General features: G+C 32.9%; 3 protein-coding genes and 6 non-coding genes across 10 annotated transcripts; 2 read left to right on the top strand and 7 right to left on the bottom strand.

Annotated features, from left to right (window-relative positions):
* Positions 1-519: 519 nt before the first annotated feature.
* Positions 520-2,263, bottom strand: LOC25501890 (wall-associated receptor kinase-like 20). The gene is made up of 2 exons (XM_013591327.3): positions 1,366-2,263; positions 520-933 (listed from the first exon to the last, which is right to left on the bottom strand). Exons 1-2 carry the CDS (start codon positions 2,213-2,215, stop codon positions 881-883), a joined length of 903 nt encoding a protein of 300 aa, XP_013446781.1. The 5' UTR covers positions 2,216-2,263; the 3' UTR covers positions 520-880.
* Positions 2,264-3,055: 792 nt separating this feature from the next.
* Positions 3,056-3,127, top strand: TRNAH-GUG (transfer RNA histidin (anticodon GUG)). Its single transcript has one exon. It is a non-coding gene; the product is annotated as a tRNA-His (tRNA).
* Positions 3,128-3,180: 53 nt separating this feature from the next.
* Positions 3,181-3,266, bottom strand: TRNAY-GUA (transfer RNA tyrosine (anticodon GUA)). The gene is given in 2 exon segments: positions 3,181-3,216; positions 3,230-3,266. It is a non-coding gene; the product is annotated as a tRNA-Tyr (tRNA).
* A 169-nt stretch (positions 3,267-3,435) lies between these two features.
* TRNAM-CAU (transfer RNA methionine (anticodon CAU)) lies at positions 3,436-3,520 on the bottom strand. The gene is given in 2 exon segments: positions 3,436-3,471; positions 3,483-3,520. It is a non-coding gene; the product is annotated as a tRNA-Met (tRNA).
* Positions 3,521-3,625: 105 nt separating this feature from the next.
* Positions 3,626-10,775, top strand: LOC25501886 (uncharacterized). Of its 2 annotated transcripts, none has more exons than XM_024773446.2 (14): positions 3,626-3,811; positions 3,898-3,949; positions 4,167-4,384; positions 4,809-4,944; positions 5,047-5,149; positions 5,602-5,725; positions 6,035-6,100; positions 7,138-7,176; positions 7,721-7,801; positions 7,932-7,979; positions 9,294-9,344; positions 9,433-9,501; positions 9,896-10,144; positions 10,290-10,775. In XM_024773446.2, exons 3-14 carry the CDS (start codon positions 4,235-4,237, stop codon positions 10,536-10,538), a joined length of 1,365 nt encoding a protein of 454 aa, XP_024629214.1. In that variant the 5' UTR covers positions 3,626-3,811; positions 3,898-3,949; positions 4,167-4,234; the 3' UTR covers positions 10,539-10,775. The 2 variants fall into 2 exon arrangements, with proteins under 2 accessions (XP_024629214.1, XP_013446780.1); XM_013591326.3 differs by having other exon boundaries at positions 3,627-3,811; positions 4,112-4,384.
* Positions 10,776-15,317: 4,542 nt separating this feature from the next.
* Positions 15,318-15,402, bottom strand: TRNAM-CAU (transfer RNA methionine (anticodon CAU)). The gene is given in 2 exon segments: positions 15,318-15,353; positions 15,365-15,402. It is a non-coding gene; the product is annotated as a tRNA-Met (tRNA).
* Positions 15,403-16,261: 859 nt separating this feature from the next.
* LOC112417638 (U2 spliceosomal RNA) lies at positions 16,262-16,457 on the bottom strand. Its single transcript, XR_003008238.1, has one exon. It is a non-coding gene; the product is annotated as a U2 spliceosomal RNA (small nuclear RNA).
* A 1,327-nt stretch (positions 16,458-17,784) lies between these two features.
* LOC25501884 (haloacid dehalogenase-like hydrolase domain-containing protein At4g39970) lies at positions 17,785-22,106 on the bottom strand. Its single transcript, XM_013591324.3, has 11 exons — positions 21,616-22,106; positions 21,415-21,508; positions 20,045-20,089; positions 19,886-19,936; positions 19,668-19,742; positions 19,544-19,577; positions 19,368-19,423; positions 19,205-19,264; positions 18,330-18,389; positions 18,172-18,218; positions 17,785-18,082 (listed from the first exon to the last, which is right to left on the bottom strand). Exons 1-11 carry the CDS (start codon positions 21,999-22,001, stop codon positions 18,019-18,021), a joined length of 972 nt encoding a protein of 323 aa, XP_013446778.1. The 5' UTR covers positions 22,002-22,106; the 3' UTR covers positions 17,785-18,018.
* Positions 18,565-18,759, bottom strand: LOC112417637 (U2 spliceosomal RNA). The gene has a single exon (XR_003008237.1). It is a non-coding gene; the product is annotated as a U2 spliceosomal RNA (small nuclear RNA).
* Positions 22,107-23,824: the final 1,718 nt, after the last annotated feature.

Here is a 23,824-nt window from a genome sequence, read left to right as displayed (position 1 = left end):
AGGTGGGCCATGGGCAAGCCCGTTTATGTTTTATTTTTAAAATTTATTCACTTTTTTTTATGTATTTTCTTATGTATTAGTTACTCACAATTATTTTTTTGTTAAAATATGATTGGATGAGCATAAAAATATAAATAATTTTTACATTAACATTGTATAATAATTAAACTTGAGATTATTCTTTCAATTAAATCAAATTAATAATTTATAAACTTTCAAATTTTAAAATTGTAAGCTAAATTCATCAATATTTATTAAGTTTATTTATTTAAATATTTTTTTGTTAATAAATTTTAAATTAGTTGATAATTTTTTTAAAAAATATGTTGTTTTTTAACAAAAATAAAATGAAATATGGGCTAATGGGCCGGCCCAAAGTCCGGTGGGCCAGCCCGACCCAACTTTGGTATGACCCAAATGGGATTGGGTCGGAAAAGCCCGGATGCATTTTTTGGTTAATTTTTTAGGCCCGGCCCAAAAATATGGGCCAATGGGCCGGCCCATTTTTGACACCTCTTATACATCGAAAGGGGGAGCCTTGACGCAAAGGTAAATCCGTTGTCGAGCTTAAGTCTTGAAAACAACCTTCTGCCTAAAAACAAGGTAAGGACTACATATGCCCGAGCTTTGCACACTGATGCGCCTTTTCTTTTCTTTTTTTTTACATTTTTCTTTTCCAATACACCAGACTTGCACCCAAAAAAAAAAACAATACACTAGACTTCATAGGAATGAATGCTCAATAACTTTATTACATTTTTCTTTGAATGTACTTTTCTAAGGTAACTTTTGTGCATTAAAGAAGGCTGATGATGACCTCCTCTGAATGACTTAACTGTTAGTATTAGCAATAATCAAACCCAGCAGCATTATCCTCCGATTACACTAGGCTGAAAATAATACCAGCCAAGATGGAACTCCAGACATTCCCAACTGTTCATAACAAAACAGGTTATTAATGATACATATGAGTAAAAAGTAACAATTTTTGCAAGAGAGGGAATCAATATAAAGCATTGTATTCTTGCATCTGATTCCTTTCAAGTGTACAGAATAATAGTTACCATTACTTTGGCATATTGTTTTTACATATTCTAAAGCTATATAAGAAAAACACATCTCCATTGTCCAACCATCTATTTTTCCTTTTTCTTGTACTCAGAAAATGTAATGTATAAGATATAAGATATAATTACAAGATCCAATAGTCATTTGACTCATTTCCTCTAATTACTTACTTATATATAATAATATACTCCTATATGAAAATTAAAAAAGACCCGAAAACTATGTGGAATTTAAAAATTGTTAATTAATTTATTCAAAATAATAAATGAAATAACAAAAAGAGAAGGAAAAATGTACCGTTGTACATGGGAGGAGGAGAGATGGAGTCCCAAAGGAAATCCTGGTTTTGATCGTAATTAGAGCAATCAAGGCTAGTATTATATCCACTTTTACAAACACAAACAAATCCACTTCCTGGAGGAGCATATCCACACACACCACCACTACTCTCACAACTAGTACACTTAGTGGTCACAATGTCATCAAAAACACCATGTGTATATTTCAATGCCACTCCATAAACCCAATGAGTAGGATCAGTAGGGTTATCACCAAGTGACACGACCGAAGTATAACCACTACAGTCATTCTCTCTAAGATTCAACTCCCCTTTGCCATCGAGGTTCCCCGGTGAGTATACACAACATGTGTTAGTAGGAGAAAAAAGAGGCATACCAAGTGAGACTACTTCAGGGCAAGAGTAAAGAGAAGCACAAAGGTAATCAAAAGAAGTGTCACAAATGGTTGAACTTTTTACTTGGCAATGGAGGAGGATGAAAGTGGAGGAAGATATTTGGAATGGTGCAGTTAAATCTATGCCAAAGTTTGGTGAGGTTTGCATGGTAGTGCAAGTAGACATGTAGGGTGGTGTGAGTATTAGAGTGGAAGTGGTGTATGAAATGGAGGTTATAGGGTATGAGGATGTGTGAGTTTTGAGGATGAGTTGGTCTAATGTTCCATTTGATGTGCATGTTATGTATGGGTTGAATAGTGGGGACCCGCAACCAGGACCTGTGCCAAAGGGATACTTGACTTGTATTGAGCCACATGTGTCATGGCACACTGGTGTCGAGGCTGTTGGTGGCGATGCTAAGAGGAGGATCATGAAAAAGTTGAGGAGGGTGGAAAGAGGTGGTGGTAGTGCCATTGCTTTGCTTGTTTCCTCTTTTTGGTTTCACCTTCCACTCTTTGAGGCTTAGAGCTGGTGGATGAAAAATTGATGCTTGATTGATGTTAAGAATATATTCTCTTTAATGTAATATTTTTTTAGGTTAAATGTATTTTTAATGATTAAATTTTTGTTTTTATCACTTTAAAATTCCTGTTCTTTTCAACTTTTTATTATTAAAAAGTGTTTTTTTTTTTCACTTGTAAAACAAACAAAATTTGATTTTTTTGACAAGAACAAAATTTGACTTTACAACACATAAAACTTTTTCTTTCATTTTTATCTTTTTAAAACTTGACATCTCCAACCAACAATGGATTGATTCAGATGGTAAAAGACGTGAATCCCTTAAGCATGTGGTTAATGGTTCGACTTCTGATTCATACCTTTAATAAAAATCAAATATGCCCCACAAATATTGACCCCTCACAAAAAATACAAATGACATATTGATCCCTAATAAAAAATGACTATCTCTAGTTCCAAAAAATAAAAAACCAGGACAATACAGTGCTTCAATTCAAAACTTTTTCTAATGGGATTATGTGACAATTTACATGTCATATAAATAATGGCTCACATGTATATTAAATAAAAAACAAAGAGATATTTGGTCTTTACAAAGAATTTTTGGGACAATCTAGTCTCCAAAATATTTAAAAATAAAAAAATTAGTATATTTCTTTGAAAGGAAAATTAGTATATATTTTTGGTGGTAGTAAAAATATCGTTCTTTGTTGAAGCGGTGAACAGTGAGTTATTTTTCATGAGTTCTTTACATTTTTAAGTTAGTAAAATACAAATCAAATAACAATAAATGTGGCTGTAGTTTAGTGGTTAGAATTCCACGTTGTGGCCGTGGAGACCTGGGCTCGAATCCCAGCAGCCACATACATTTTTATTTCCTTTTTCCGAAATTTAAAAAATAAAAAGAAAAAAATAATTCCGACCTACCGGATTCGAACCAGTGACCTAAGGATGTCTGTTAACCAACTACAGTCCTCCGCTCTACCATCTGAGCTAAGGTCGGTTGATGATACATAACCATAGTCTTCAATATATATATATTTAAGCTTAATCATATACTTCAATGTCATTATTTTTTTTGTTTCCTTTGAGGCAACGTGTTCGTCTTTAAGTGGCAGAAAAAGAAAACAGACATCTTTCAAAATCCAGAAAACAAAAACAAAAATAATTTATGGGGTGAGAGAGGCTCGAACTCTCGACCTCAGGATCACTCAGAAGCTATGAGACCTACGCGCTAGCCAACTGCGCCATCACCCCATTTGATATTCGATTATCACTTAAATTATTAATAACCAGGCTTGTTAGTTGTTACTGAGAGAGTTATGAAATTAGTGTTTTTTATTTTATTTTATGAATAAAAGAGTAGAGAAATTAGTAATTAGTGTGTGAGAACTTGAAAACCCTAATAGATCGCATCGCACCGTATTATTATTCCCGTGAAATCAAATTCGAACAACACAAACCCTAATTTCTTGCTTGGTTTCCTTCATCAAATTGCCGCCATTAATAATTCTTTCATCAAATTGCTTCCAGATCCCAAATTCCACTGTATACAAACGCTTCAATGTTATTTACCTTTAAAATGTGTTTCAATTTCATATATCGATTACTGATTCTCTTTTCTTCTCTTTTAGGGTTTTGATTTTATGATTCCGCAATAGCACTTTTGATACTCATTTCAATCAGGTATATCCTTCCCTTCATAGATAATTACTATTCAGTATTATTATCCATGATAACATAGCTTTTATTGGAGAAATTTTTAGTTTTTAGGGTGAGGTCAAAAAACTTAATTTTCAACACTCTTAAGGCTACTAAAATTTTCAGAGTTCTTGTATCTTTTTTCAGAGTCCTCTCCTGTAGTATTTCTCTCAGTCATTTAATCCGTCTTTAACAAAAGCAGTAGAAGAAATTGCTGGCATCAGAAAGTGACAACCGTGGAATTTAAGGGGAATGAATAGATGAGTAGAAATGAGTAGGTTGTCTTTCAGGCCTCGACCACTTGACATTCACAAGAAGCTCCCCATACTCAAGTCCTTCAAGGATTTTGAAGATGATGAGCAACCCACTTCTACCCGTAATTCACAATTGCTACGCATTGTTCCTGAAGTTGAACACGAGGTACGAATCCTTCGTAATAATATGTTACTGCATCATGTTTTCCACTTATTATGTTTTTTTTTTTTGGGTAACCTTTTGGTGCCTGCCATTATGTCGGCTTGTTTAAATATGGATGTTTTTGGATATCTATATCAGTATTCTAGTAGTCGTCAGCGATTTACTAGATTGTACTTAGCTAGCATCAAGGATTCAAGGTGGCGGCTGGTGTACCATCTCAACCGTTTTTCCTTGTACAAAATCATCTTAATCTGTATAATTTGTTATTTAATAATATACATACTCATGTTAAACTATGCAGAACTAAAGCCTTGTCAAATATTAAGAAATTGTTCATGAATTTTCTCCTCTATCAAATATTAAGTAGGAAAGATACCATTGAAAAGGTATTGTTAAGTTCATCAGTATATCTATTTATTTTTCTCAGGCCCATGTTCAACATGTTCCCAGCAAGAAATTGGCCTCCGAAATACCCACTCCTATGTTTGTTTATGTGGATACATATGAAAGGGACTATTCTTGCACTTTCGTTCAACCAACTTCCTATTTACGGGCAAGAGGAGGTATTGCCACTAGATAAGATCATTTAATTATATTCGAAATGATTTTGGAAGGTTCTTTTTATAAATTCCACTTTGTGTGCTGAGTTCTTTTATTTGTTGCAGTTAGGGCCGAGATCGGAGAGTTTGTTGAGTATGACTTAGACAATGAAGATGAGGATTGGCTTTCAGAGTTTAATGAAGAAAGGGAGATTCTGACACCTGAAATGTAACTTTTTAGACTGAATTATGGCTTTGTTCAATGGCTTTCAGTTATGCGTGTGTGACTATTTGAAATTATGAGGGTACTATTGATTGTGGTTTGTTTTAATTAGTTAACTATCATTTCTGTTGTGGTGCATTGGCTGTTATTGGATATAAATTTTTAATAAATGGATTTTGATTATTGAATAAATAGCATTGTTTTCAAGAAAAGCAACTTATTATAAGTCTTACTCATATATAATGGCTGTTTTTGTTTAGAGTTCAACAAAATGGTTGTGTCGGTGTTATATTACAATGTCACTCAACAAGGATTTTTAATATTGTTTGAGTCAGCCTTCTATTCCATTGAGTTTTTGTTTGTTTGATACTACTTTTCTTAAATTCAATTTATAAGATATGCATTGTATAACTGTTTTCTCTCTCTTCCAGTTGTAATATATGTTTTTTTATTGATAGGTTTGAGAGTCTTCTTTTCAAGTTGGAGGTGTTGGATCATAAAGCTCGTGAAAGAGCTGGCCTTTTAACAGCCACTCTTGGTTCCCCGATTCCTGTGCTACTACGATTTGAAACTGCTATCGAGGTCAAATTCTTTTAGGGTATTTATGTGTTAAGAATCTATCTTGAAACAATTTTGTTCCATGTGTTGATAAGTTTAGCTTTTAGATTTTTCTAAAAAGAAATATCAATGCTTTTAGATGCTAATCACTATTGGTTTTCTCCATAAATTTCATTATTTAGGTTATTGTTTATTTATTTATTTATTTATTTATTGTTCTTGATACTGTAGGAGCATCTTTGAAGTTTCACTGTGCATTTCATATCACTGTCTTGCAGTACAAACATATGAATCCTATTTAGCTTATCAAAAATTGTTTTCTTTAAATTGCAGTCATTACAAGCTCAGACTGTCAAATACACAATTCTCCAGTCTGTGTATGAGTATTGGAAAGAAAAGGTATGCAATTTGACTATCTCTTTTGAGGGATAAGACTCCTTTGTTTATTGATTTAACTTTCTGAATTTAATTCATTAATTGTATTCATTTGAGATCTGGAAATTGTACTAGGGCTTGATATTTATTAATAATATTCACATGACAAAATGTGAATGCTAATGGGTGGAGAAGGATGTATTAAGACTTTTAGAATATGCCTCAGGGCTCAGACTTCACTAGCTTAATCAAAGGGGATGATTATATAATAAAGTGTCATTAATGAGTTGAAGGATACTGTAATTTATTTAAATCATCTTTCACTTATCTATGCTGGTCTTTCATTTTATAATTTTCTGCATATCCCACAATGAATTAAACCACAGCAACACAAGGTTCCCCACCACCTACTAGGCGCAGTTGGTTGCATGGATTGAAAGATGCCGTTGTATTATTTAATGAAAGAGGTTTCCAAAAAGGCTATTTAGATGTATTATTTGAAGTCTTTTTCAATCATTTCACTTACCTTCTACCTTAATCATTGGACTCTTATCCATTTGATCAGCTCTTCTTACTATGGTTTCATTTAGCCTTCTTCACACACAGCCAAACCATCATAGGCGAGGTTCTTCTTTCTTTTCCCAATACGTGTTTATGTTACCCTACTTTTCTTATGCATTTATTCCTGATATTGTCTTATGTTTCCACTCATCAATGACTACATTTTGATTTTGCAACACTCAGCTTATGCTTATATTGTCACCACCCATGATTTAGTGCCATAAAGCATCAAGTGCTATGGTTTTGTTATAAAATTTGTTTGAGTTTAAAGGGAACCTTTTGACCTCAAAAAACACTTGAAGTATCTATTTCTTCAATCATCCACCTAGCTTGAATCTTGTGATATTTACGTCAATTTTTTTCTTACTTTATATGATAGATCTATCTAAGGCATGCAAGCCGTGCTATGAATCTAGATCTTCCCTCTTTGTATGCGTTCTATTAGTCAGTATTTACCAAATTTATTGATGCCTTACCCACTTAGTTGCATGTTTTGGCAGCGAATACGGTGGCTAAAGCCCATTTTGCGACGTTTGCAGGTTGGTTTTCAAAGCTTATATTTAATTTATTCTGTCACTGATATATAATGTATGTGTATTTCTGAGTTTACTTCATATATATTTGATAGAAGATTCATCTGTTCTATAACTCAACTGAGCCACACTGCCGTCAAATGTTTTATTTAGAGATTTATAATTTTCTTCTTTAGACTTTACTTATAGCTTTGCATAACTTCCTATGACATGATTTCAAATTTTGATACAGGACTATAGTTGAATATGTTATCCCTTTTTGTTTACTGATTTTGCGTAGACATTATCTTACTCATAAAGTTATTATATAGTTATTTTATTGGCATAATTTACCTTCTCATTCATAACCTAATTTTCAACATTCCCAAATCAACTATTTTTTTCAGAGTCTTCTATTTGAATTTTTTCTTAAGCAGTTTACCGCCAGCCTCAGTGGTTAGGGTTACTCAATTTTGTCTTTTGTTGCGTTAGCTATACTTGTCCTTAAGTAGTATGCTTTGCAAGCACATTATGAAGAGATTTGACAAAATGTACTGCATTATGTATGCAGCCAGCTCCAGCTGTTAATGACACCAACCCGTATAATGTCTTTCGTCCAAGGGAGAAAGCCCACCGGCTTCATACCAGAAGGGTAAGTGGAGAAATTCTCTTGTTTTGATTGTACTTTGGTTTTGGGAAAATGTATTTTCCTCCGAGTTTTCAATTTATGAAAATTTATGCAGTATTTTTGGCTGAGTAAGCCCATTCTTTTTTCTGTTTAGATGCAAAGGAGAGAAAACAATGTGCAGTCATTTGAAAAGCTTCGCCAGGTTAGCTTTTGTTAATTGATCCCGATTCTAAGACTTTTGTTGTACTTGTTAAAATTGGGCTTGAAGCTTCTTCTCTTGTCGTTTGAGGGCCTGGTTTTCGATGTGGATTTGGGGTAATAGGTTTTTGCCCTTGTGGTTTATCCTTGCACTATGGATTGTTATTTATCTGAAAGTGTATGTACAAGTTTTTAATGGATTGATAAAGATTTATTATTTTGTTCAATAACACAGGGAATAACAAGTTTCTTGAAATGCATTTTGATCCATACTTTGTATTTTTCTAATCGAATTTCTTACATGGAGAAACCAGTGTTTCTATATGCTATATTTGTGTTGCATATATGTATTTAGTGCAAATAATAGTTCCTTACCCAAAAATTTAGTAAAAAAGCATCACTTCTTACTTTATTATGATCTTTGGTTTGTGGTACCTTCTGTCGTTCACTGTTAACAACGGCACCACTTTTTGATTAAAAAGTTAACAACGGCACCACTTTTTGATTAAAAAGTAATGTAAAAACCATTAGCTTGAAAAAAATAGCAGTTATGGTGTTATACATACGATTATGTCATCCTAGCACAACCATATTAACAAGTTTCGGAGCTGATTTGGCCAAAGAGAATAATGAACCACGCATGGCTTGTGTGCTGGATATTGTTTGAAAGACGATAGGGAATGGTAAAGGAAAACACTCATCTTAATGGAGTGTACTATAAATTGTCTTTTGCTGACATGCTTTATCTCTCCATTTGGCTGATAAGACTGCTTGCAACTAAATACATAAAATCAAATCACTCAGCATTGAAAGTAACACAAATACATCTCTTGGTGTTCAGCTCATGGTTTCTGAGTTCAATGCTGCTATGCAATAGATGGTGCTGCTGTTCTGCATGTAGTTGTCGTTTTACATTAAAAAGATTTGATCTGTATCGATTTCCAGTTTCGTCTGTGTGATCGTAGCCTTTTATAATGTGAAACTACCAATTAAACTATATGCCTTTTGAGGTTTTGTAGTTGGAATTGTTCATAGAGAGTAGCCATATCCTATGAAGAATGTCAAGCACAAATTGTTACAAATTCACCCAGGCAGTGGTTCTATTTTAAACTAAATCAAAGTCAAAATAAATTTAAACCAGAATCAAATCCGAGAGTTAAATTTAATCGGTTGCTTTTTTGTATTAATTAGTGTTTTCTTTGTCCGTATCTTCTGTTTAAAGAAATGTTGGAAAAAAATCATTGAAATTGGAATATTTCTGATGAAGTATATACTATATATTACCTGAGAATTTATTTAAAGCTTTTTGCATAAACAGGTTCGGCGCAACCTTGACCAAGCCAAGAGCTTGTTGGAAGCTTTGATCAAGGTGTGGTTTTCAAGCTGTCTGGAGTGTTTTGCACAATTTTTACCTGTTTGTATGCTTACTTATTGTGTTGATATATGAACATAACCAGAGGGAAGAGAAAAAAAGAGAAGTAATAGAGAGTGAAGTTACACTACAGAGGATGCAAATGAAGTACAAGGTATGAGTATCAGTCCATATGTTTATTGTGTTTGAACCTGTTTGTGGTACTTAGAGCTGATTGTTATTGTTAATTCCTGAGGAATGTTTACCAGTGCTTCTGCGATTATGATGGTTTTATTTACGAAACCTATTCAAAGATATTTCGGACCTCTTGAACACAGTAAAGACAATTGTAGACTGTTCGTTGTTGACTTTTCTCTTACTTTGGATTCTGCTAAACAGTCATTTAATGAGAAATCTCTTCTTTTTTATAGACAAAAATCTCTATTCTCCAGTTTTTTATGATTTAGTAATTAGTATACGCATAGTTGTGTTTTTCTAAGTGAGGCGTAAAGTGCATTATAACTTATTGTCTTTGAACATGTGAACTGATGTAGAATTTTATATTTCAGCATGAAACAGAATTTTTGGAAGACAACTTGGCACTGTCTGGATTTACTCCCTTCTCTTCCAAGCTTGTTTCAAGTGAAGAGGAATTTTTCGATTCAGATGATGTCATGACAAGCCGTCTTCCTCGTACACGGTCTAATGCTGTTCAGAATTTCCATCCCTATGACTCCAACATGCCCATGGTTCCTACTGTCAATACAAAACAAGACTTAAAGAGGAGATTGGTTCCACATGGATGGCCTCAAAAACTGGTAATGATATATACATTGCTCATTTTGAGTAAGGTCCTCATCCCCTTACATATTCTTGTGTTATAAGATGATTCATGTAGATTTTTCATTTTACCTTCATATTTATTGTGATGGTTGATGAGTTTTGTGTTATGGGACTATGCAGGATCCACTTGAACCAGTTTTATTGTTTGCAAAGCCATTACTTCCTGATAAGTTGGCAATGGCAGGTATTCTGCCACCAGATCCTATCACAAAAAGTGGGGTGTCAGCACAACCATGTACATTTCGTGGAAGAATGGGTAGAGGCGGCCGCATAATATTTGACAGATTGAATCCGCTTATGCAAACTCCAATTGATTGTGGTAATTCGTATTATATACCACCAAAACCAAGACCTTCAACATATAACTAATTTGTTCATATAATCTGGTGCTAAATTGGTACCCCCTCCCCTGTTGGTTAGGATATTAGTTGATAATCATTAGGAAGGTACAAGGTTGAAAGGGGAACTTGTAAACATGATTTAGGCCTGCGAGTTTTTTGTCTTTTATATAAGGCCTTCAAGTGTTTTAATTTTAATGGGGTTTTGTATTGATGAATGTTCGAGTATATATTTGCATTTGTTCATGCAATGAGCTTTCACGCTCCATCTGTTTTGTTTTTTTTTTTAAAATCCCAAAAAAAGTCAAGGTCACTTTCAAAATTGATTCCCATTATAACACCATTTTTGTATTTTTGGCTGGTATAATTCTTCAGGAAATCATTTTCAAGGAAAGATGTCAGTTTTTTATTTTTTAAACATTCTGTTTACATGATTCATGATTTAACAACTTAATCTTTCACGTTCACTCTAGACATTTTTGAAGTTCAATTGATAAGTTATGATTATTTATTTTATTTTATTTTTAAAAAAAAACTTGTTAAACTATGTATTCCTCCAACTTTATCCCTAGCATAAAGTCATGGTAAAACCGAGTGGACACCGAATGGTTTACCCCATGAATTCTGCTTATTACCCAAATGGTTCCGCTCATTTCCAAAGTAAATGTCCAAAATATCCTTACGTGAGTTAACTCACGCAAAAGAAATAGACTAACGTCGCACTCAACACAACAACCAATTTTTTTTAACATTGGAAATAAAGGTTTCTAGAGCATGGAAGAAAGAAACACGGTTGCTGTAGAATTGAATAGCATAACTTTCAATTGTAAACCTTGTTCAATTGAAAGAATCGGAGTTTCTAACATTAACCTGGTTTCTCTTCTCACTTCCTTGCTGTATAATTGAATAGCATACCCTTCCAATTGAAAGTGAGAAAGAAGCCTTTTGAATTGAAATTGGAATTCAAAGGTTTATGTTTAATTAGAATTGGAATTAGAACCTCTAGAATGACGGTTGCTTTTGAATTGAAATTAATTGAATCAAAGGCAAAGGTTTCTGTTAAATTTGAATTCAATAGCATGTGAGAAACAAGAGCAGGGTGATTAGATTATCAAAAGCATGGGTTGTTACACAACAACCGATTCAATAGAATGTGAGGAAGGAAGAAAGGCAGAAAGAAACTGGGTTTGAAGGAGAAATGTTTTTTCTTCTCAGCGTGAGTTAACTCATGCGGTGTGACTTAAGTCACGCTCATAATACACTAGCGCATGTCAAGTCATGCAACGTGACTTAACATAAGTACAAAATACACTAGTGCATGTTAAGTTGCGCAAGGCCATTTTAGACTTTTACTTTGGGAATGAACGAAACGATTTGGGTAAAGAGGAGAATTCTTACCCCATACTATCTAGAGCTTTTGCACTGTAAGCTTCATGATAGACTCTATTGTCGTCTACAAGAGCACTAACCACACCTCCAACTCAACCTTGGTACACCTCTTTCTTTGAGTTCAATTCAGCCACATGTACACCACAACACCCCAACAATATAGAGAATTCATCACCCGAAAGATACCTCCACAACTAGGATATATGAAATGAAGTCATTTATTAAATGTTTTATGCACACTATTAAAATACTACTATAGATAAAATTGTAAACATTTAAGAGATATGCATTGTCAGTGTACAACAATTTTACACTGATATTCAATCAAAATTCACTAGATTGCCATATCATCTCAATTTTATGGGAGCCCCTATTATAGACCTCTTTTTTTAGAGTCCACCCATTGTCCATAGTAATTGATCGGCTATAGCAGATTTATTTTGTTCCTTTCCAATTTAAATAGTATATATCACTTTTACATTTTCTCGCCTCTATTTCTTCATTCCATAACTTTATTTCATACTGTACCTACTTCTTCACTTCATTCCTTTCATGTAAATCTTTATGAGGAGCAGTGGTGGGACACGATCTTGATTTTGTCTTTGATGTTGGTGTTCTTGTTTCCAACTCCAAGCATGGAGTGTGCCTTGGTTAGGTAGAAGGAATGATTTGGGGGAATACAAATTGCAATGACTTGACGCAAATATAGAAGTTTGCGTCTTTAATGAAACTGAAAGCAGATAGTTTATCAGTGTCTTTCGGAGGCAAGATCTTCAACGAACACTTTTGTCATCATTGTGTTCTCAAATTGTGATTCATTGTTTATTGTTGCTGTTGTGTTTCATCAACCTATGAATGATGGAATTGAAGTTATGGTAACAAAAAGCGGATTGCAAATTGGATGATTAATTCGTTTTTTGATTCCATGGTAGTTGACATGAATTATGGAATTAACTTTTCATCAACGTTACTTTGTTTTTCTCAATTTGTACGGTTTAAATTGAAAAGGTACAGAATCTACCTACTATAGTAGGTCAATTAGCAAGGACCCTGGGTGGACCTTAAAAGTAGAGGTCCATATTAGGGGCTCCCCAATTTTGTATGGGTAGGTAGAAGTTTGTAATGAGATATGGATGTATTTTGATATTTCATTGAATATTAGTGTAAAAATATTTTACATTTCTGCATGCCCATCAAACTCATAGGTAAAAATAGAAGTCAGCACAACAGTTTATATGGTAAGATTGACGAGAGGTATAAAACAAAGGGTAATACTTACATAATGTGCCTTAGGCACTTTTCATCGTGTTATGCACGCAATTTTTTTCTAAAGAATGTAGTTTTATCATTTTTTTTGCAACAATTGACTTGTAAGATTTTGGCAGTTCACAGAAATTCACTTTCAAAACCGGATGAAAACTAAGCAATACCTAATTATTTTCCTAAAACAAAAGAAACGAAGTCTCATTTAGTGTAGAGTGTAGACACGCCTTGAATGAGAAGCCACGTTTTATAACTTCTATTTTTCATTGCAAAAATTACCTCAAAACGGAAAAATATAAACTTGGCCTTAGTTCCAAAAAGCAATCATGTGTTTGGTTGTGCGTGGAGAATTCCCGAAACACTCACATCGTTTTGGGAAAGGAGACGCATGTGTTTCATTTGATGAATATTGTTAAATTCACCTCTTGGAAGTGATTTTTAGGAAAATATTTTGGTCACACTTGTTCCTTTTATGAATGGGATCATGAACCCATTATGTGCTGGCACCTTTAGTTACTTGTGGTGGATTTGTCTTGGATTGGTTGACTGAGGGGTTATGTTCCTAGTCTTGCTCTTGTTCGGCTATGGTTGTGTGTTTCTGATAGGAGTTTAGTTGGTTTTCAGTTGGTGTTTTAGTTTTCGCTCTTGTTTTCTGTGGGAGAGATTTTATGTGTTTTTATTATTGCTTGACTTGAGTACTTCTTGTACTCTAATTTCTATTTGGTTGTACTCTTGCAGGAGATTTCACCTTTTTATTTATAAAATATATATTTGCCATTCAATTTTTTTTTGATAGAATTGATTATGGATAATTGATTGTGGTTTAAGTAATTTTGACTAAAAGTGATTTGTGTTTGGATACATTTATGTAAAAGTGAGTTGAATTATAAATTTTTGCATTAAAATCAATTTTAGAATCAAAAGCCACAAATCCTAACTTCAAGTAGAATCAATTCTGGAGACAAAATCAATTCTACTCCACAACAACCAAACATTTCGGAATCAATTTTACACCTCCAAAATAAACTATGATCCCTTTAGAAGTGGAACTAAACTTGAAAACTAGCAATTCCAACATTTTTAGTTCAGCTTTTCAAAATCTATTCTAGTTGAAGATACAATTCCTAACTTTTGAGTTGACTAGAATCAATGCTGGATTAAATTTTGTATTTTGGTTATTACAACCCATTATTCACTTTCACTACCCTTCATCAATTCTCCTTCCCTTTTGTTGCATACCCAAGCTCCATTATTTTTTCTCCATAAACTCGACAATTTTCCTTCCAAAATTTTGCTTTGTATTTGATTTGATGAACCAAATTTGATCTAAAAATTTGACGAACCAAATTAGCCCTATAAAATATTAATGATCATGATTCACCAAGCTTTGAGTTTTCCATTAAGGTGTTTTCATTGAAATTTTCTTTTACCCTTCTCTTACGCAATATTTTATCATTTTTGGCAACTAACTCTAATATTATTTAACTTAAAAATATTTTAACAAAAAACACATATCTAAAAAACATTTCAATTTTTTACATTATTTTTTAATTAATAGTTAAAAAAAATTATTTTTCTTTGAAAATGAAGTTTTTGCCTCAAGAATTACAGAATCCATAATCATCACTACTCATTCATTGAGTACCACTTTACAAATAAGGAACTTCCCTATCTTTATCATTAATTTAAAAAAAAAAAAAAAAATCCACTGTATTTCTTATTTGTATCATCTTTACAAGATGAACCAGGGAACCTTATTGCAAACCTATCTTTTCATTCGTGCTAGGTTATTTAGTTGTATGTTATACGTGTTTTTTTTTTTTTTTGTTACATAGCTAACAAAAGAAAACAGAAAACAGCAAAGAGAGGAGAAGGGAAACTAAGCTCTCAGGAACATGGTTCCTAAAGTATCTATTCTAATAAGCGGACCGAGCTCATCAGGAGGTTGCGTGTGCGTCAACAGCTTGTCATTAGAATAAGCTCCTAACTTGGCAAGAAAATCGGCGCATTGATTACCTTCACGGAGAGTGTGATGAAGAGACACATTCTCATTGAGATAGCAGCTCTTGAATTAGCACCGCATAGACATGGAATTTGAAGCAAGCTTCCTTGATCGATGTGATAAAACAGAAGAAGAAATAAAACAAAAAGAAATTAATGGGGTGAGAGAGGCTTGAACTCTCGACCTCAGGATCACTCAGTAGCTATGAGACCTACGCGCTAGCCAACTGCACCACCACCCCATTCGATGCTAAATTCTTGTTTAAACAGTAAACAAACATTTGATACAGTCTATTGAGACAACTTTTCAATCCCAGGTAAATGGGTTTTATTTTATATTGGTTGGAGTCAAATAAAAAAGGTTTGTCCATCAAGCAATCCCTTAGATCCATCATGTCAAATGGAATCAAATAGATCCATATCATAACATGATTAAATGCAAAGCAAAATACTATATCAAACAACAAATCAAGACTTGTTATATGAATTCATCGGATATATTTTTTAGAGAGTGAAATAAATATAAATATTTTATATTTTAAAAAAAATATTCAAAAGATAGGATCAAATTGTTTTTTTTTAACTAATCAAAAGACGGACTCAAGTTGTTGTTCTTGGACCAATTCTTGAAACCATGTTTACAAAAAGAAATGCTTCATTCGAAAATAATTAACAATTCCTAACCAGGATTACAATACTCAAAAACAAAATGTCAGGTTCATCTTATTAGATGTAACACTGCAGTCTACAAGAGTCCCAAGTCAAAAATTACCACCCAATCCAAATAATCATTGTTATCCCATCTTGTGAAATTTTCAATAAGCACAGCTTAAGAGACCAGTTTAAAAACCAACACAAGTACTTATCCAATAAGTACTTTTTTTTTGGCAAAATCAAATAAGTACTGTTTTTGGCAAAATAAAATAAGTACTTATCCATGGAAAAATACAAATGAACTTAGCCATCATAGCCAGAAATAATCTCTGTAGCTGGAGACCTAACATAAGTAACTACTCAAAATAAGCACTTAGTTAAAAAAACCACATCATAAGTTAAAATAAAAAAAGTACTAATCCATGAAAAGAAACCAAAAACTTATTGGTGGGGCGCGCCAGACCAATGCAATAGTGCAACGTAAAGATGACACTTGAGAGACCTAATAGCAAGCTATTTTGGTGGACTCTCATCCTAAAAAAACAAATTTAATATCGTGTGGACCATTGGCCCACATATCAGATATTAAACTGATAAGAACAGATACTACACTTGATCTTAGCCAAAAGGCCGAGAAATGTATGATTTGTGAAGAGAATAAACTCTTGTTTTATATCACAAAGCATCGGTACTTGTTGTTTCAACTAAGCAATGTGGCACATAGAACTCATGAGTACTATGCTATTTTTTTCTTTCTAAAGTCCAATGCAGCTACCAATAGATCCCTCAGCCGCACTAGATTTACCATCTTCATTTTCAGTGGTACTAGTTGTACAATTGTCGGCAGAACCATTATTGGTCTTTTGGCAATGAGGTGGGCAGCCATGCTTTGTGAAACAAACATCATTGGTGGCGTGAACCAGTTTATTGTAGTGAGTACAATGTTTATTACCGCGGCCACGACCGATGAAAGTAGTTATTTCGTTATTTTTATTGTAAATTCATGATCTTTTGAGTTCACAGTAAGCTTAAAGAGCAAGGAAAATATGAAAAGTTGAAGATTTTGAAGAAAGTAACTTTCTGAAGAATATTGAAGTTCACAATTATTTTGAGCATGATAAAGTGCGAAAAACAGAAAAAATTGAAGATGCTGAAAAAACGCCAAAAATGTGTCACGATTTTACCAGACCAGAAAAACATGCTTTCGACGTGTCACGGTTGCAAAAACGTGACACGATTTTGGGCGAATTTCTGAGCCTATTTTATGCAATCAAAACTACCGCCTCGAACACTAAAATAATTTACACATCCTAGATAGTAACCTTATTGTTAAATTGAGATTAACACAGTCCCCTGTGGATACAAACTTATAAATTTTATTACTTCGATATTATTAGTACACTTGCTAAAAGTCTATCAACAACCTCCGGAGGACCTGACACCACCGTCTCCTCTGCCTCAACCAGCACCACAGCAAGAGTTGGAACTTTTATTAGCAGCTTTTCTTACAAAACTAATATTTATCGTAATGTTTTCACCTCTACTTACTACATGTTAAATCATGATGATATAAAAATGTTTTCATTTATATTGTTTCACACTGGAAATTATATCCTGATAACATGTAGTTGAAACTATTCTGGCAAATTTACAGCATTGAGGACGTCAGCCATTCAAAACGAATCGATGAGTAAGAATTAAATTAGCTCTTTGAATGATATACAATTAGTCTTGTTAGTTTTTCATTGATGAAAATGTAATTTGAGGTTCTTTAATTATATATTAAATCAGTTAATAGCCTAAAACTCTGTATTTTACGGCTTAAATAGGCCTCAAGATATTTCAATAGATGATTTGACTGAAGAAATACAGAGTTCATTGCTGATTATGTTCATTCTTAAGAATTTAAGGAGGAAAGAAACTAATTATTTGAAAACTTTAAAAATAAAAACATCTCAACTTTCATGCACTGAACTTGATGAACCATGAAAGTAAATCTATGAGAGACATTCAAAATACAAACAATGAATTATGACCTTTATTACATTTTGCAATGAACTGAATCCACATAAAAACATGTAAAAAAATAAAATAAAATAAAAAGAAAAACAAAGGATCTTAGCCTTGTGATAAACCTCAAACTTTCGAGCCGCTTTACTCACATAAACAAATTCAAGGTAACTAATAATTCCAACATTTTCATGTCATAAACAATTGTCCTGTTTAGCAGCTACAATATCTTGAAGTAGCAACTCCAAATCTTTCAAGCTGCATAATTGTTCAAAAAATCTTAGTAGCTGTGTTTGAATTGAGAACACCTAATAGAAACAGTTTTGAGCAATGCATTATGATTATACCTTACGTTACTCAAGTCAGGGTAGATTGCTATGGCTTCTTTGAAATCCTACATACGATCAAAGACAAAACCAGTTATGTCATCATGCAGCCAGTTTTTCCACCCGAATTTCAATATCAAATCGTAGTATTTTCTGTTAAATTCATTTGAGGGCCTCACCTGCTCAGCGGTGGAAGATGTGTAGGTAACCACACAAGACATCCCTGCTTGTGTTGCTGCCTGTAGAAATTTATTAGTTTAATTGTTAGTTTGAGAATGTATTTTAGCAAGATAATTGTTAGCGACATAAGATGATTAGATTAGTTGTTAGTTTATTAAATACAGTTTAACAAGATAATAAGGAGAGAAAAAAACTAATTTATTGAATTAAAAAACAAAACTTAAGACTTCAATGGTGGGGTGCGCCAGACCATTGCTATAGTGCAACACAAAGGCGACACAGAGAGGCCCAATAGCAAGCTACCGTGGTGGCCTCTCCCCCTCAATAAATAAATTTAATATCAAGTGGACCATTGGCCCACATATCAGATATTAAACTGATAAGAACAGATACTACACTTGATCTTAGCCAAAAGGCCGAGAAAGGTATAAATTGTTATGTAATTGAACTCTTATTTTATAGCAAAGCTTCAGTACTTGTTATTTCTTCTAACCAATGTGGGACATAAAACTCATGAGTAGTATAAGATTACTTTCTTTTTAAAGTCCAATGCAGAAACCATCCAAGTCTAACGATTCACGCTTCAAGCCTTGGATGATGAATTCGCTTAACCACAGTTAACAAAGTCGGGATTACAGTATTCTGAACATGATTAAATGCAATTTAAGTAGATAAGGAACCAAATAGAGATTTGTGAATAGAAATTTCATTTATTTAAGCCAACTATATCAAACAACAAATAAGAGTTTTCCTTGTCCTCTAACTTTCGAACACAAGCTAAGATAGTTAGCTTTTTCTTATTTATTTTTTTCACAACATACAAGGAGATTAACTGAGCACATATATAGAGCATTCATAATATGAGAAGATTTACCTGTAAACCAATAACACTATCCTCTACCACCAAGCAATTTTTCTCTGATACACCCAACTTCTGCAATGCACAATATATAAATTATACTTGTAATTTGGCACACAAAAAAAAACCCTCAAAATTTCACTTTTCAAAGTTCTTGATGGTATTGTCATATTAAAACCTGGGAAGCAGTCACATATATTGACGGGTCGGGCTTCTTTTCCTTCACATCATCACCTTAAAGTTTAAATAAAATTGATAGATAAGGTTAAACATGGTCCTAAACTCATGATCAGGAAACATATATGTTTCAATGTTATACGAACAATACTAGATATTAAAGTGATGTGCATATACCAGCAAGAAAGCAATCAAGGCTTTGAAAGCGCTCCTACAGTAGAAAAAATAAGATGCTTGAATGCAAATTCATGAAGAAAACTCCTACTCCCAATAGAGACAACAAGTATTAGAGTATGCTTACAATTCCAATAAGGTTTTCAAGACAAAGAATAACTGAACTTTTAGTTGCAGCAGAGCAAACAGCTAGCTTTTTCCCCTGCATCAGCAATTGAGCAAAAAATGATAAGTTCCGAACCAAACCAATCAAGTATAACGGTAAACAAGGTTATACTTCGTGCAACAAAACAAAAAATATAGATCAAAACATTACAAAAGTATATAACCGGTAAATAATCGTACAGCGTCTCTGGCTTCATCCATCAATTTCAAAACTCCTGGTCTAGGTTTTACCTGTGCCAGAATGCGAAGGTAATTTAATTATTATGTGTTAGCTTATCAACAAAAATACCACCTTCACAATTCAGGAATGTGGAATATTAGGAGAGGAAATATACGTACAGAGCCAGACTTGATTATATCTTTGTATCTCTCTGTCTTCCAATCCTACATGACCAATGAAATTCACCATACTCTAAGTGAGGCAATAATTGACAGGGTCTTCATTGTTTAAGAAACCAAAATAAGTGATTTATGCATGCAACAAAAGCATACAAGTATTTGAACTTTCATAGGTGCATAAACTTGATTTTCTCACTCAAAATAACTTTGACTCTAGAATCACTTAGATGTATCCTTCATGTCATATGGAATCAACTAGGTCCATATTGTAACATGATTAAATGCAATTTAGAGAGATAAAGAACAAAATGAATATTTGTAATCTGAAATTTCTTATGCTTAAGCAGACTACTATATCAAACAACAAATCGAGACTTCTTTCTCATGTAGATTCACTTGATATATTTCTTGGAGAGTGAAATAAATATTTAATATATTTAAGAAACGTATTAAAATGATGGGATTCAAATTGTTGGTCTAGGATAAATTCTTGAAGACATCCATTAAAATAGATGGTTCATTTGAGTGTGAAAGTAGGTTTACAATTTCTAACCAGGTCTACAGTTATTCAAAAGCAAAGAGCCAAGTCCAGCTTTTTAGAAGTAACACTATAATACAAGAGTCCCAAGTTCAAATTTTTCATGCAGTCCAAATAATCTCATCCCAGCCCCAGTACTTGTTGTTTCATCCAACCAATGTGGGACATAGAACTCATGAAGTATAATCTATTTCTTTCTTTCTAAATTCCAGTGCAGCTGCCATTTGACTTAAGTCTCAAATTCATTCTTCAATGTGACACCATACTCTAAGTGAGGCAACAATTGACAGGGTCATCATAAGCATACAAGTCTTGATACTTCGATAAGCACAAAAACTCGATTTACTCAATCAAAATAAGTTGAAAAAGGATCAAGAAACATCTCTAGTTCACAATCTTTTGTAATCTTGAATTTGCAAATTAAATAGCCAAACAAGGAAATTATAATCGTAATGAATGTCAGTTTCATTCTAAAGGGGCAGAACAATTTCATGTCCAAGTTTTCCCCTCTAAATAAATAGTAACCAGAGCAAGTTTAGTCGATTAAATGATCTGCATAATTTCTAATCCGTCTCATCCTATGAACAATAGGAAACATGGTTACTAAATAGTGAAGCTCCTAACTCCTAATTATTAAATTACTACACAATCTCCGTTCTGATAGTAGCTTCCAAACTATGTAGCACTAACACTTCATATATAAGGCGTGTCTGATGTCAAACACATGTTAGTGTCCGATGGTGTCAATGCCGTGTCCTCTTTGTGAGTGTATAGTGGCCTAGTCATGATAAATATATAGAAATGAAAGTAAGATTAAGAAAAGCATAAAAACCTGAAGAGTGTCAATCAACTTGGCTCGTTCTTCATCACTAGTTGGAGGAGTTTCAAATATCGTTGATGAAGGCCACCCATGTTCCTTAAAGTACCTGAAAATTTTCAACAAAAAAAAAAACACAATCACAATCACAATCACAAACATAACATAATACTAAGAAGCAATGTTTCAAGAATAAAAGAAAGAAATTTATGGAACCATCGCATTTTGGGTTTGCCACCGCCAATTTGGTTCTGAAGTTGATCATAGAATTCTATATCCCAGTTGAGTGGTTGAGAAGAAGAAGAAGAAGAAGGAGAACGAACATTGAAGTGAAGAAATGCATCGTTATAAGCCTGACGATGTAAGTGCTCAGATTCCAAGATGACACCGTCACAGTCAAATATAAGAGCTTGAAACGAAGATGAAGATGAAGCTGAGACTTTAAAGAAGACACGGTGGTTATTACGGTTATTGTTGCTGAAAGAAGGTAACTTAATTGTGGGAAAACGAAAACTGTGTCTGGTTTGGGAGAGATATGAATGGGAAGTGGAAGGAGTGAGAGAGAGTGTGTGAGTGAGAGTAGAAGCCATGGTCATGTTCATTAACCATTAACCATTCATCTTCATCATCACTTTATTCATCACTCTCTCTGCTTTGTGTGGCTCTGCATTCCCATTACATTACCCTCTTTTTTTTTTAAATAAATCAATAGATTACCTCTTTCATGATTGCTTTAAAAATATAACTAATGTTTTTTATTTGTATTATAAAAGGCAAATTCTATGGTACACCCACTATATTTGAGTGTACCGGTACACTCACTCTTTAAATTCATAGTTAAATGAGTTGTTTTTTGAAGAAAAATATTTTTTTTTTATCATTTATAATTATAGTAACTAAATCTTATTCATCAAAAGTGTCAAAGAAATAATTTTTTATTTTTTTAAATTTTTATCACTCATAATTGAGAACATTCATTATTTTTTACGATAATATGTAAAAAAAGTTACTTTGATTCTTATAAACAATTAAATGATGTTTTTCTTATGAAATGTTGTTCTATAAAATATAAATATTGACAAATAGCTATTTAATACATAAAAAATGATCGTTCATTTATATAATTAAGAAGTAGGAGTACCGGTACACCTCATTTTGTGAGTGTACCGTAGAAATTCTCTTTATAAAATACTTTTTAAATTTGAATGTATATTATATTGTCTTCTTTCTTTCTTACAAAAAAAATATAAATAAAATATAGGTGAGTGGTGTTTGAGGGGTCAAAGATAGTCTCAAAGCTCAAAAAGTGTTGACCGATGTATGTGCATATACTATCCATCGATAAAGTTTTAACACGGCATCAAAATTTGAATTCAAGTCCTTATACGATTTAAGTTGAATCTTTAACCCGGCGCTAAAATCATGTTTACCGGCAGTGATTCACTTCTTTATTTTTATTTTTTTTAAGAGGCTTCTTTATCTTATTATTAATTAGGTTAAGAATTAATAAGCATTCCTCCCATCTTTAATTTTCAAAACAATAAATAAATGAAAATGAAATTATAATATTTCTAATAAAAAATTAAAGTTATGTTTTTAAACCCATAATCTCTAACTTTTTATATCTTAACTCAAACTAATTGAATTACCTAAACTAGGGGTGTTCGTGGGTGGGTTTGGACTGGTTTTGGCCAAACCCAAGACCCGAACCATATAGGATACTCCAGTTTGGATAAGATAAAACGTCACCCGTTATATTAATGGGTGGGTTTGGGCAAACCCACTAGATTCCGGTTTAGTTTGGGTTGGGTTGTGGGTTACCCAAATTATATTTCTTTTTTTTGTTAATATTAAATGACGCGTCCTTGTATTTTTTTCTCATAAAAATTACACAAATTTTTATTTTCTTAAAAAAAAATTGTGTAACCTATTTCACTATATTTTAGCGTTATAAAATTATAAGTTATAATATTAAATAACAAATTTTATCATAAAATACTTGCAACAAACTAAAGTTGGATAACGTAAAATTGTTTTAACATCAAAATAACTAAAAAGTGCAACATCATAATTTGTAACTATAATGTTTTGATTTTCAATATAGAGAATTTGTTACTTCAATTGTTGAAATTAGACTTGATTTATAACCAATTTTTTTTTTAAAGAAAGATTATAATCAAAACCTTTGTTATTCTCCTTCCTCCCTATGAAAATGAAAATGAAAATAAAATTATGAACATTATTGGATAAGTGAATTTATTTGAGGTATTTTAGGTATTTTCCATCTTTAATATTTTTTTGTAAAAAAAATATATTTTGTGTTCACGTGGAAATAAATAAAATCAAACAAAAAAAAATAAGACATTAGCGCGCCACCGAAGCTAATTTATCTAGTCAGATGGTTTTAGGGGTGTGAACCAAAGAA

Source organism: Medicago truncatula, chromosome 8, assembly GCF_003473485.1.
Source record: "Medicago truncatula cultivar Jemalong A17 chromosome 8, MtrunA17r5.0-ANR, whole genome shotgun sequence".
Classification (NCBI taxonomy): Eukaryota; Viridiplantae; Streptophyta; class Magnoliopsida; order Fabales; family Fabaceae; genus Medicago; species Medicago truncatula.
This window is presented reverse-complemented; position numbering and strand designations above follow the sequence as displayed.